Here is a 14,619-nt window from a genome sequence, read left to right as displayed (position 1 = left end):
CCGTAAAATGGAGATTGAGACTATGAGCCCCACGTGGGACAGGGACTGAGTCCAACCCGATTTGCTGGCATCCACCCCAGCACTCAGTACAGTGCCTGGCATTTAACAAATACCAGAATTATTATTATTATTCTTGAAAGCACCTCCCCCGGCCCCCCGCCCGGCCCCGCCTCTTCCCCTTAGGGGACGAAGGGAGCCTGCCATGACAAACAACCAGACGACCTGGCCTGGACAGGCCATGGGGCCCTGGATGGGCCCTCTTGGACTGGCCCGGGCCCCGGCCCCCGGGATGGAGAACAGGATAAGATGTTCTCTACATTTCCCTTGATAAAGAAGGCACATCCCATGCCAGGGCGGCCAGCGACATCCCCAGAGAACAGGAGCAGGCGTGAAGGGAGGGAGGATACGGTCAATGCCGCCTCTTTTGAGAGAGACAACCAGTCCGGGACTCCATGCCCAGGGGTAATAATAATAATTATGGTATTTGTTAAGCACTTACTATATGCCAAGCGCTGGGGTAGACACAAAGTAATCAGGTTGTCCCACGTGGGGCTCACAGTCAATCCCCATTAGACAGATGAAGCACAGAGAAGTGAAGTGACTTGCCGAGGTCACACAACAGACAAGTGGCAGAGCTGGGATTTGAACCCTCGGCCTCTGACCTCCAAACCCGTGCTCTTTCCACTAAACCACGCTTTGTGTCAGAGTGCGGGTGTGTGTGTGTGTGTGTGGAGGGATGTGGGTCAGCGAGGAGGTAGCCCCCGTGGTGGCCCGACAGCCCCCGACTCGACAGCCCTCCTGCCAGAGCTCCTGACGCTGCTGCGGACACACCGCGTTTGATCCCAGCCTCTCTGATCCTCCGCCTCCCTAGGCCTCCCGCAGAGGCCTCCTTCAAGTCCGGGCCCGAGATAGCCACCCCCGGCTGGCGACCTGAACCTGACCTCTCCCTGCCTGTCCTTCTCTTCTCCCCTCCTCCTGTCCCTCCATCCCGTCCCCTCCCCCCAGGAAGCGAGCAGCTCCGCGCTCTGCTCCTGCTGAAGGACAAGGCTTTCCTGAGGTCAACTCGTCCATCCCCCTGCCCTCAGGCGAGGCCATACGCTGATGAGAGACTGTTCGAGTTTTGAAATCCTTGCAAAGGAGATCCCTTCCTCCCCCCGCCCTCCTGCCTCTCCCTACCCCCGCCACATCCTCTCCTGGCTGTCTAATCACCCCCCTTCCTGTTCAGGAAGTTCGCCCAGGGTCTATTGGCCATTTGTCCAGCTGCAGTCGCGCCCCGTTTCCTCGCGTCCTGTGGGCGGTGGAGGTGGAGCCCGGCTGCTCACCCCGGCCTGAATTATAGCCCTTCATAGACTTGCCGGTGGTGATTAGGTTATTCTGGCCCAGAGAAGGTCCCGGGGGTCGGGGGAAGGAGGGCGGAGGGATGGGGAGGGCTAAGATGCCTCTGGCTTGATTAGGAGAATGTTTGTTCCTGTCACTCACAGAAGCGCCCTCCTCCCCCGCCCAAACCCAATCAGCAGCTTTCGGCAGACAGAGAGGTGTTGAGTCTTTCTTCTTCTGCTGCCTCAGCAAGAGAAGTAGCCTGGCAGGACACAGCTCCGAGGCAGCTGCCCTACCCGCCTCCCTCCACCTGGGCCGGCTTCTGAGCGACGTCCAGGGCCCATTCCTGGTTCGGTTTCTGGTTCGGCTCCTGTGCCGGCTCCTGGGATAGATAAATGAACAGGAGGCAGGAAACGAAGGATGGATGGGGACTCCCAGAGCTTCCATCTTACCTTTTCCCTCTGATCTGCCCTCAGCAGGAGAGAAATTAATCTGGGGGAAGAGGCAACTGGACCTCTTTGCAGCAATCCTGAAACCCGCTCCTCACCCAGTCACAGGGAAAAGGAATAAGGGTGCTAGGGCCTGCCCCTCCTCTGCTTGCCCCACCCCAACCCTCCCCTCCCATGTCTGCCCCTTCCCTGCTTATATTATTACTAGTAGTAGTAGTCATAGTTGTAGTAGTATATTTGTTAAGTATTTACTACATGGCAAGTACTGTTCTAAGCACTGGGGTAGATACAAGTTAATATCAGGTTGGTTACAGTCTCTGTCTCACATGGGGCTCAGTAGGAGGAAGAACAGATAGTTTATCCATATTTTACAGCTGAGGAAACTGAGGTATAGAGAAGCCAAGTGACCTGCCCAAGGTCACACAGCAAGAAATTGGCAGAGCCAGGATTAGAACCCATGTCCCTGGACTCCCAGGCTCAATGCTCTTTTCCCTTCCTGCTCTTTCCCTGGGTCTCCATTCTTTCCCGCCCATCTCCTGCCCTCCCTCCTTTGTCTGACCCTCTTCTATGCAGCCCTCTTTTCCAAGTCCTTCCTCTACCTGCCCCCTTCTCCTCTTTGCTTGGGCGGCTCCGAGGAGGGCGGCGGGCAAGCCTGGGCTAAGAGGCAGAATGTGCAGGGGAAGGGGTATACTTGGAGGGAGTATGTTTAGAGCCTGAAAGAAGCAGACTAAGTGATCTGGAATTTCCCTTGGGTGGTCCTGACCCCAGCGAGACTTTGACCTCCCTGTCCAAGCATGACCCAGCCCACTGAGCACCTTCTCGATCCTGCTTCCTCTGCCTGGGGGAGGGATGAGGAAAAGGGCTCAGAGAAAAGGGCTGAGCTGAGGGGCAGGACGGGAGTATGGAAGAGGACTCTGCCTCCCTGCTCAAAGAGCATCCCTGGGGCCCCAGGCCCCAGCTCTCTTTGCTTCTCCCTTGAACCTTGGCGGCTGAAAAGAGACTTGGGCTTGGAGTTCCTGGAGGGCAGGGATTGGGCTGGTGGTTGTCACCCTGCCCGCCACCCAGAGCCAACTCAGGGAAGAGAGGCGCTGGTACAGTGAGTGAAGGAGGGACCTGGTAATAACCAATGGGCCTGGGCTCCAGGACGTGTGACTTGGTCTCAGTGAGGTGCACTGGGCAGGATGACAAAGATCTGCCCCCTGCTCTCTCAAAACTGGCACTATGTGGGACTCACGGTGGATGGGTACCCTGACGTAATGGTTGGCAGGGTAGGATAGAGCAAGGGAGAGGTGGGCGGGGTGTGTGTGTGTTGGGGGGGGGCACCCGAATCCCTTCGCTCCACCGAAATCACCCTTGGCCCGACGGAGAAGGAGCCCCCAGATGACAGAGAGGCTCTCCCCATCCTTCCACAGAAAGACCCCCTTGGGTCCATGCCCGGAGTCCCATCTGCTCCTGGCAGATGTGCTGAAAGTGACATCATGCCATGAGCTAGGGTCCCAGCATCCCTGGGAGGTGAAGCGGCTAACCCCAGAATGAGCAGCTTCCGGCCCCTTGGCAACCCAGAATAATCAGCTCGGGCTCTTTTCTCTCTTTCTGCCTGGCCAAAATCCCTCTCCCATATCCGGGCTGGGCCCGTTTTCTCCTCTTTTCCCGATTCACACCCTGATTTCTGCTTCCATTGTCCCTACCACGCCTCCTCCGCCTTCCCTCTGACCCATGTTTTCTTGGAGGCACAGGGCACCGAGGGGTCAGTTTTCAATCAAATCCATAATAATAAAGCAGGGAGGAAGAGGGGAAAGGTCAAGGGACACACACACACACACACATAGACACACACACACACCCTCCGAGACTCACACGCACACACGCAGACACACACGCATCGGCCTGTGGATCTCGGAGACAACAAGTTGGTGTCTGGGGATGGGGAGGTTGAGGAGAGGGGGTTGACACATGAATAAATAAGGGAAGAGAGAAAAGGAGCGAGCCCGCGGCTGCCTCTCTGCCTCTGCAATTCCTCAGAGAGCAGGAGTGGGAGTGGCTGCTGCGGGGATGGAAAGGAGAGGCGGAGGGGCCAGCCACTAGGCTCACACAGATGTTTGTCACTTAACAGCCCATTTTCTCTCTCCCCACCCCTGTACGGTCTCCCCGCTCCCCACCTCCCAGACCACCTCTCTCCCTCTCCCTCTCTCCCCCCTCCCCATCCCCCAGCCCCCCAGCTTTGAGCCGGTAGGGGCTACTCTCCTGCCTTCACCTTCTTCTCCCTCCCTCCTGCCCTTCCTCCCTGATCCCCGATTCCCCCCTCCCCCCGCCCCGGGAGGTTGCCTGGATTTATTGACAAGAGTCCATCCTGGCGCCGGGGAAGATGGCTGCGACGCTGAGGTATTCGTTGCTGCCGTCGCTGTGGATTCTCCTCCTCTGTCGGCCAGCGCTGGTGATCAAGATCCCTGAGGAATGTGAGTACACAAATTCCATCTTCTCTAGGTCATCGCTCTCTCTCTCTCTCTCGCCTCTCCCCCCTTTCCCTCCCTTGGCTTGGGACCATCCCCCTTCCCCCCGTCCCCCCATTTCTCTTGGCTGCTTTTCCCCTTTCCCCATCCCCGCTCACTTGAGAGTCCTATGATTTAGAGGAAGTGAGGGAGAGGTTCCTGTCACGGCCAATCCTGAATTTTCCCTGATCATGTCTCCGGAAAGGAGAAGAGGCTGAGCCCACCTGTCTTCCCCTGGGGCTCCATTGGCTGGGAGAGAGATAGTGGAGGCATTTTTGGGGGGTCAGAGTGGGATCTTCAGTTATGGGATCCTATGCCGGAGACCGCTGAGGCCCCAGGTAGGATCCTCTCTGTTGCAGAGGCCAAGATGTGAAAGGGAAAGGGAACGATGACCCAGGACTTCTGGATTCCTTTCCTTGTCAGGCCCCCAGTGGCCTTCTTTGCATCTCTCTATGCTGGGGCTTCGACACTTCTCTACTAAGGTTGTTCCGAGTCTGGGGAATCTATCTGTGGAAATCGTGGGTGGGAAAAGGAGGGAAAGGGAAGAAGAGGGAAAGGGAAAAGGGGCGAGGGAAGTCTTTGGTCCAGCACCACGGACAGTGTTAAGAGAGGGAAGAGGGGAGGCGGCCGCTCTACAGGACTAAGGACAGGGGAGGAAGAAGCCGGGAATCCTTCAGGACCAGAGATAGGGCCCCGCTATTCCTCCTCCAGTAGCCCCACGGAGAGCCCCCAAAATCAATCAATAAATCAATCGTATTTATTGAGCGCTTACTGTGTGCAGAGCACTGTACTAAGCGCTTGGGAAGTACAAGTTGGTAACATATAGAGACGGTCCCTACCCAACAGTGGGCTCACAGTCTAGAAGGGGGAGACAGAGAACAAAATCAAACACACCACCCAACGGCCCTAGAGCCAGCACCCCAATCACAGATCAATCCATGGTATTTATTGAGCACTTATTGTGTGCACAGCGCCGTCCTAACAGATGAGCGTGGCTCAGTAGGAAAGAGCCCGGGCTTTGGAGTCAGAGGTCATGGGTTCAAATCCCAGCTCCGCCAATTGTCAGCTGTGTGACTTTGGGCAAGTCACTTCACTTATCTGTGCCTCAGTTACCTCATCTGTAAAATGGGGATTGAGACTGTGAGCCCCATGAGGGACAACCTGATAATCTTGTAGCCTCCCCAGCGCTTAGAACAGTGCTTTGCACATAGTAAGCGCTTAATAAATGCCATTATTCTTCTAGACCGTGAGCCCACTGTTGGGTAGGGACCGTCTCTATATGTTGCCAACTTGTACTTCCCGAGCGCTTAGTACAGTGCTCTGCACACAGTAAGCGCTCAATAAATACGATTGACTGAATGACTAACCCCGACGGATAACTTCAGAGTCCTGACAGGATCGGGATAATAATGATGGGATCTGCTCAGCGCTTACTAGCACTGTACAAAACGCTGGGATAGAGACCAATCAGGTCAGACGCATAGTTTTTGTCCCACGTGGGTCTAAGGGGGAGTCTAAGCCCATTTAGAGGTGAGGAAACTGAGGCCCAGAGCAGTTAAATGGCTTGCCCAAAGTCGCCGAGCTGGGATTTGAACTGATGTCCCCTGACTCTTGGGTCTTGCTCTTTCCACTAGGTAAGCTCATTCTCATCTCATTCTCAACCTGCTCATTCTCATCTTAGAATGAGATGGCAGAGCTGGGTGGAGGACCAGTGCAAGGTCAGTGCATCCCCCCAGAGGAGAATAGCAAGGGGATATGGTCCCAACTCAGAATCCCAATGATCTCTGCAGTTTGGGTTGGCAGGGGCGAGGGAAAGCATGGGGGTTGTGGTCCAGGCCTATGGATGGAGTGAGGCTTGGGCCGGGATGGGACTGTAGGAGAAGCAGAAGTAAGTCCAGAGCCACATGTTGACCTGGTGTCTGGCGCAGGGGTCGGGAGAGCAGTTGCAGGGCTCGGGACCTACAGATCAAGGGCTCAGGCGTGGTCCAGCAACATATGACAAACATGACCAGGCCCCTCCCTGGGGCCCTGCTGATGAAGTCACACAGGGCCGGAGGGATCAGAACTCGGGGTCGACTCCTCCCGAATGCAAGCTAGCTGGGCAGGAAGAACCCTACTGCAACTTGAATGGCTGCAGTTGTGGTTTGTGGGTGTGTGTTTATGTTTGTGACTGTGCATGTGTAAATGAGGCTGTGAGGCAGATGGGGTACCTGCTTGCATTTTCAGCGTATGGGGGTGCTAAAGAGGGAATTTCATGTGTGGATGTGGGTAGGTGCGTCTATATAAAGCCAAATGTGATCTCATTTGTCTGAATTTACCAGTTTGTGTATCTAAGTCACCAGATTTGTGACATTGTGCAAACTGACATCTAAACCAAACCGCATTCCTTGGTTCTTTCGCCTTCCCTGACTTCTCCCCTCCACAGACATCCTCAACCCCATGGTTTCTGGGCCCCTGAGGCTCTCCCTGCTAGCTTTGGAAATTGAGGGTGGTATGGGGGTGGGGGGCGGGGGACGGGCAGTCCTCTGGGGAGTTTGGGTGAGAGAGCTGCAGCAGGGGACTGCAGCCTGGCCAGAGTCACGGACCAAAGGGTGGGGCAGTGGTGTCAGGCTGCCGAATGGAGCCAGGAGCTGGGGGAGGGCTGGGTCCTCAGCATCTGATCAGGATCCGGGCTCCGTGGTCCTCTGGGAGAGAGACTCTACTGGAAAAGGGGCAGCAGAGAAAGGATCAGATGGCAGCTGTCAAATCAGAGGCTGGGGAATGTGCGCGCACACACACACACACACACACACACACACACACATTAGGCAAGCCTACTATTTTCCCAGGACCACCTTGGTAATCCAAAAGGCGCTCTACAGTCAATCATTCATTTAATCAATCAATCAATCAATGGTATTTATCGATCACTTACTGTGTGCAGAGGACTATAATCATCATAATAATAATGATGGCATTTATTAAGCGCTTACTATGTGCAAAGCACTGTTCAAAGCCCTGGGGAGGTTACAAGGTGATCAGGTTGACCCACGGGGAGCTCACAGTCTTAATCCCCATTTTCCCGATGAGGTAACTGAGGCACAGAGAAGTGAAGTGACTTGCCCAAAGTCACACAGCTGACAATTGGTGGAGCCGGGATTTGAGCCCATGACCTCTGACTCCAAAGCCCGTGCTCTTTCCACTGAGCCATGCTGCTTCTCCGACTGTACTGTGCTCTTGTGTTCCCTGTCCACAACGAATTTACAGTCAACAGCTTCATTTCCTGTCTTCTTTTCCCTTGCATCTTCACTTGACTGGACCATCTTTTTTTTTTTTATAAAAAAGGTATTTGTTAAGTGCTTACTATGTGTCAAACACCGTTCTAGTGCTGGACACAGTGCCTGTCCCATCTGGGGCTCACATTCTAAGTAAGAGGGGGAACAGGTACTGATTCCCCATTTTTCAGTTGAGGAAACTGAGACACAGAGAAGTTAAGTGACTTTCCCAGGGTCACAAAGCAGGTAAGTGGCTCCCAAGCCTGTGCTTTATCCACTAGTCCCCTCTGCTTCCCACATCGGTCAGGTTTGGAGGTAAGGTTTCACACAGAGAAGCAAAGTTGTCTAGTGGTTAGAGCACAGGCCCGGGAGTAAGAAGAACCCGGGTTCTAGCCCCGGGTCGGCCTCTTGTCTGCTGTGTGACAAATCAGTTAACTTCTCTGTGCCTCAGTTATTTCACCTGTAAAATGGGGATTATGACTGTGAACCCCATGTGGGACATGGACTATGTCCAACCTGATTACCCTATATCTACCCCAGCACTTAGAACAGTGCCTGGCATATAGTATGTGCTTAACAAATGCCATTCAAAAGCCTCCCCAAAATAGTGGGTACTGTCCAGTGCTCACGGATGCTAACACACACTTCCATACAACCAGACACAGACACCATACATTTTTATTATTTTTTAATTATTCTGATGATTAATAATAAGAATAAAATGTATTAAGCACTCACTTTGTACCAAGCAGTGCGCTAAGCACTGGGTGGCAGTCAGTCTCTGACCTAAACAGGGCTCACAGTCTAAGAGGGAAGGGGAATAAGCATTTTTATTCCCATTTTAGAAATGAGGAAACTGAGGGGCAGATCAGATAAGTGACTTTCCTTGATCACACAGTAGGCAAATGGAAGATTTGGGATTAGATCCCAGGTTTCCTGACTCCCAGTCCTGTGCTCTTCCTACGGGGCCACCCAAATGTCCTCAGGCATAGTGATACATAAACCCACACTCTACTTTCCCAGAGATACTCCTACACACTTGCAAACCACCCCCTGACACCCGCGACACACCCAAAAGCATATTTAGACACATGGGGTATAGTAGCGTGGCCTAATGGGAAAAACATGGGCCCGGGAGTTAGGGAACCTGGGTTCTAGTCCCTGTTCTGCCACTGGCCTGCTGTGAGACCTTGGGCAGATCACTTTACTTTTCTGGGGCTCAGTTTCCTCATCTGTAAAATAGGGATTCAATCCTACTCCCTCCTATTTAGACTGTGAGCCCCATGTGGGACAAGGACTGTGTTCAACCTGATTAGCTTGTATCTACCCCAGAGTGTAGTACAATGCATGGCACATAGTAAGCACTTAGCAAGTACCATAATAATAATAGTTATTATTATTATTATTATATGCACATACAATGGGACTTTGAGATTCCCACCACATAGACATACATCACGGAAATATCATGTCAACAAATACACAGACAACCTCCCCCACACTCATAAACCCTATGCAGAAAAGGCACCTACAGAATGCACAACACATTGCTAGATGGGAACAAAGACACACAAACAAACACACTAGATTTACAATGGACGCGGAAGGGTACAATCAGAACCATTTGGAGTCTGGTTTATCTGGGTGACGAGCAGCTTGAGTTCAGCGTGTTCTGGGAGCTCCCTGCTTCTCCCCCAGGACATAAGCAGCAGAGCCCGCTGAAAATTTGGAGACTTAGTAGAGTTGGAGAGCAGAAACCCCACAGACACCACCAGCTTCACTGAATGAACAAGGATCCATTTGTGTGCACATGTGTGAACATGGTCATGCCTATGCATCTACCACCTATGCCTCTGTGTGTCTTCACTTGTGAGGTTGTAGCTTCCTATGTGCTCAGAGACCTGTGTATTTGTCAAGCGCTTAGGCCAGAACAGCCGTACTAGTGGGAGTGCTCAAAGTGTGCTATTACTATGACGACTAGATGTGTGGGTGCTGATGATGCTTGCGGCATTTGTTTAGTGCTTTTATGATGAGCCGAGGGTGGTTCTAGGTGCTGGGGGAGGTGCGATCGTGGGTTATGTAAGGTGCCCCTGCTGCTCCTTCTCACCCCCACTCAGAGTCGGGGGCGAGCGAATACGGTTTGGGCAGATAGGTGGGCTTACAGGGGCTTGTTCGCTTGAAAGGGATCTGGGGCCCTCCTATTTCTGTTCAGTGGGGCTTCATGGGTAGTCCCCTTCTGCCTCTAAACCTGCTGGGATTGGGAGAAGGAGGCAAGATGTCTCAGCGGCACCCGACAATCAATCAATCGTATTTATTGAGCGCTTACTGTGTGCAGAGCACTGTACTAAGCGCTTGGGAAGTACAAGTTGGCAACATATAGAGACAGTCCCTACCCAACAGTGGGCTCACAGTCTGAAAGGGGGAGACAGAGAACAAAACCAAACATACTAACAAAATAAAATAAATAGAATAGATATGTACAAGTAAAATAAATAAATAAATAGAGTAATAAATATGTACAAACATATATACATATATACAGGTGCTGTGAGGAAGGGAAGGAGGTAAGATGGGGGAATGGAGAGGGGGACGAGGGGGAGAGGAAGGAAGGGGCTCAGTCTGGGAAGGCCTCCTGGAGGAGGTGAGCTCTCAGTAGGGCTTTGAAGGGAGGAAGAGAGCAGGCAACAGGAGAATGGAAACTCCTTAAGTGCAGGGATCTCATCTTCGACTTCTATTGTAGGTGTCCTCAAGTGCTTGCTACACTTCTCAGCACACAGTTGGTGCTCAAGAAATACTGCTTAATGATGATACCCCCTGAGCACACTGACATCCATGGTCAAACGCACACACACACACACACACACACACACACACAACACTGAGAAGCAGCATGGCTTAGGGGATAGAGCCTAGGCCTGGAAGCCAGAAGGACTTGGGTTCTAATCCCAGCTAGGCCACTTGTCCGTTGTGTGATCTTGGGCAAGTCACTTCATATTTCTGCACCTCAGGTACCCTATCTATTAAATAATAATGATGGTGATGGTATTTGTTAAGCGCTTACTAGGTGCCGAGCACTGTTCTAAGCAGGTTGTCCCACGTGGGGCTCACATTATTAATCCCCATTTGACAGATGAGGTAACTGAGGCCCAGAGAAGTTAAGTGACTTGCCCAGGGTCACACAGCTGACAAGTGGCGGGGCCGGGATTAGAACCCATGACCTCTGACTCCTAAATCCAGGCTCTTGCCACTAAGCCACGCTGCTTCTCGTAATGGGAATTGATTGGGGATTAATACTTTGAGCCCCATGTGGGTCATGGACTGTGTCCAACCTGATTAGTCTGTATTTACCCCAGCACTTAGTACAGTGCCTGACATATAGTAAGTGTTTAACGAATGCCATTAAAAAATAAAGGTGTTCTCAATCATCTGCTACACTTCTCTGCACGGAGTAGGTGCTCAATAAATACTGTTGAATGATGATGATGGTGATGCCCCCGAGCACCCTGACACCCACCCACCCATACACACACGCACGCACACACGGCATCTTGTTTCCCCAGACTCTGAAGGAAGGCTGTGGTCAGTCCACTGACAAGAGAACGAGGCAGCAGTTCCCACTCCACTGTGGATTTGCTATGCGTCCTTGGGTGACTGCGTTATTATTATTATCATTTGGTAAGCACTTACTGTGTGTCAAGCACGGTACTAAGCGCTGGGGTAGCTACAAGATAGCCAGGTTGGACACTGTCCCTCTCCCACATGTGGCTCGTAGTCTAAGTAGGAGGGAGAACAGGTGTCGAATTCCCATTTTACAGATGAGGAAATTGAGGCCCAGAGAAGTTAAAGGGCTTGACCCAGGTCACACAGCTGGCAAGTGGAAAGGCCATGATTAGAACCCAGGTCCTTTGACTCCTAGCCCCATGCTCTTTCTGCTAAGGCCACTCTGCTTCTTCTCGGGGCCTCAGCTCTTCTGGAGGGAGGGGAAAGGTGAGAGGGTAGAAGAAGGAAGAAAGAGAAAGCAGCTTGAGTTCCCCTGAAGAGAGGAATGAATAGATGAAGGTGCTGTCGTGTTACAGTGATTATTATTATCATCATCATTAATTACTATTGTTAGATCCTTACCTCGCCAGGCCATTATCGTATTATCCTGGGGCAGCTTGCCCAGGCTGGGGCTGGGTCTTTGTCAGGAAGGAAGGGAAGGGAGGGGCTTTCAGCTGGGTGGAGGACAGGAGCTGGGGAGTGGAGTAGATGCCAGGCCCATGGGCACCCGTGGCGTTTTTGGAGAGCTCCCGGAAGACTCTGGTTTTGCCTTCGCAAGGGTGGGAGGCGTGAGGGAGAGAAGGAGAGGGCCTGGTGAAGATGGTTATGCCCAGTCTGGTCTCTCCTCCTTCAGCTCTTCCTTCTGCCAGCGTGGGAGAGAGACTCACCCTGCCCTGGCCCCGGGGGATGAGGACGGCAGGAAGAAGCATCCCAGGACGAGGAGGAGATAGGGGGAATTAATCTCCTTGGGACAGAACAGTGGGGTGGGGGAGGCGGGAAAATGTCTGCTCTTCATCTTGCTCCCAGAGAGGAGGACCAGGGGAGACGGGAGAGTTGGGTCAAGAGTGCTGAGGGAAAATGGAGCAGGAAGGCTTCATCTCTATTTCTGGCTCTCTTTCCCCCATCTCTCTCTCTTTCTCTCGTATTTGTTACGTGCTTACCGTGTGTCAGGCACTGCTCTAAGCGCTGGGGTAGATACAAGCTAATCAAGTTGGACACAGTCACTGTCCCACGTGGGGCTCATAGTCTTAATTCCCATTTTCCAGATGGGATAACCGAGACACAGAGAAGCTAAGTAAATCAATCCACTTGGCCACACTGCTTCTTTCTCTCTCTCTCTCTCCGTCTTTCCTTGAGCTTAATGAGGGGTCTGAGCTCTGGGCTGGAGGAGAGGAATTCTGGAGTGTCTCGGGAGCTGGGTGGGGGGCAGATCTGGTCCACCCTCCCCACAAATCCCCTTACCTCTGCGTGAACCCCCTGACTGGATGGCTCCCCTCTCCTGGCCTGGCTCGGGCTGAATTCTGCTGGCTGGGAACCGAGAGGGGAGATGGGAGACAGAAAAATCCAGAGCCAGGGAGCTGAGCTGCCGGAGCCGGCGACTCCGGGCCACAGTCTGGCTGCAGAAACAAGGAGATGGAGGAGGGATTTTCAGGAGAAAAGGTTGGCACTGGGATTGGGGTGAAGAAAGTGTGTCCATCCCGCTCTGGCCCTGGGTGGGGAAGTGGCATCTCCGGTCTCCTATCTCGGGGCCTGCACAGCTCCATCTGGGCAGCGTGGGCACTGCCATCTTGGGGGCATGAAGCTGGGCCAGGAGGGTGCTGCTGGCTGCAATCCACCCTCCCCCCATCCAATTTTGCAGCATGGAGAAGTCCCTGGGCAGGCCCAGACCCCAGTGAGAACCAGAACAGACTGCCCCTTCCCCCCCCCCTCCAGTCCTCAGGACTGCCCAGCCCTAGGGAATGTCGTTAACCCGCCCTTCTCTCTGCTCTTCCGCTCTACTGACAGCCTCCAAATAGCACTTGATATCTCCCAGCCCTGAGTCTCCTTCCTTCCCTCCCTCCTCCTGGCCTCTCCCTCTCTCTCCTCTTCCTGCTCCTCGCCCTAGCCCTCCCCCAACCCTTTCCTTCCCCCTTTGTCTCTCCTCTCCTCCGTCTCTCCCGCTTATATCTTCTCTGTCCCCTTCTCATTCCTTTACCTCCCCGCTTGCTCTGACTCTGATTTCTTCTCTCGGATTTTCTCCCTTCCACTTCTCCCTTCTGAGTTCCTGATTTCCTTTCCTTTTCTATCCCTTTCTATCTTCTTTTCCCTCTCTGCGAGCCCCTCTCTCCCTCGTAGCCCTTTGCTCTGTCCCTGACTCTGCCTCTCTTGCCCCCACCCCCACCCCGGGAATGGAGAAGCTCCCCTCCGTCCCTCCCAAGCCCCTTCCCAAACCCCTTCCCTCCCTCCCTCCCACGCTCCTTCCCTCCTTCTCTCGCCCCTAAGAGGAGTTGCTTGGAGGCCACCTAGCCATTTCCCCCTCTAGACTCTAAGCTCTTTGTGGGTAGGGAACGCGTTTATCAACTCTGTTATATTGTACACCCAGGTGCTTTGTACATTGTTCTGCATGCCGTAAGCGCTCAATAAATGCGATGGATTTTTTAATGATCTTCGTTAAGTGCTTACTATGTGTCAAACACTGTTCTAAGAGCTGGTGTATATTCAAGTTCATTAGCTTGGACACAGTCCCTATCCAGCATGGGGTTTACATCGTATTGATTATTATTATTATAATCAGGTCCTCTGACTCCCAGTATTTATCGAGTACTTACTGTGTGCTTAGCACTGCACTAAGTGCTGGGGCAGATACAAGATTATCACATCCCACATGGGCTCACATTTTAAGCTGGAAGGAGAACAGGTATTGGCACCGTTTTGCAGATAATGGAACTGAAACACAGAGAAGTTAAGTGACTTGCCCAAGGTCACACAGCAGGCAAGTGGATTCTCCGCCTCTCTGCCTCTTCCCATCCCCTGCCTTCTTCTGTCCCTCCTCTCCTCCTCTTCCCCAAAGCTGTAGGTTTCAGTTCTGTGTCTCTGGGCTCCTGGCTCCCTCCCTCCTCTGCACGCCTGTTGTTACAACCTTACACGCTCCGAAGCAGGGCCCACTGCTTTGTTATTGTAGGGTCGCTGATGAAGCTTCAGCTTGGCGCCCTGATGGCTCATACTAATACTACTACTACTAATAATAATAATAGTATTTATTAAGCGCTTACTATGTGCCACACACTGTTCTAAGGGGTGGGGTAGATCAGGTTGTCCCACGTGGGGCTCACCAGTCTTAATCCCCATTTTACAGATGAGGCCCAGAGAAATTAAGGGGCTTGCCCAAAGTCACCCAACTGACAAGTGGCAGAGGCAGGATTTGAACCCACGACCTGTGACTCCCAAGCTCGGGCTCTTTTCACCCACGCTACCTCTCTTGGTTACAGGGGCTGAGCTGCCCCACCCCCACCCCGGGCAGGTCAGAAAGCAGCGTGGCTCAGTGGAAAGAGCCCGGGCTTTGGAGTCAGAGGTCATGGGTTCAAATCCCGG

At 52.9% G+C, this 14,619-nt stretch overlaps 1 protein-coding gene across 2 annotated transcripts in view; it reads left to right on the top strand.

Annotated features, from left to right (window-relative positions):
• Positions 1-3,950: 3,950 nt before the first annotated feature.
• Positions 3,951-14,619, top strand: part of L1CAM (L1 cell adhesion molecule) — a 42,471-nt gene continuing 31,802 nt past the window's right edge. Inside the window, exon 1 of one of the 2 annotated variants that reach the window (XM_038747841.1) lies at positions 3,951-4,222. In XM_038747841.1, coding sequence (XP_038603769.1) covers positions 4,132-4,222 — 91 coding nt within the window. In that variant the 5' untranslated portion in view covers positions 3,951-4,131. The remainder of the gene's footprint in view (positions 4,223-14,619) is intronic. The other variant, XM_038747840.1, reaches the window with a different exon arrangement.

Source organism: Tachyglossus aculeatus, chromosome 6, assembly GCF_015852505.1.
Source record: "Tachyglossus aculeatus isolate mTacAcu1 chromosome 6, mTacAcu1.pri, whole genome shotgun sequence".
Lineage (NCBI taxonomy): Eukaryota > Metazoa > Chordata > Mammalia > Monotremata > Tachyglossidae > Tachyglossus > Tachyglossus aculeatus.
This window is presented reverse-complemented; position numbering and strand designations above follow the sequence as displayed.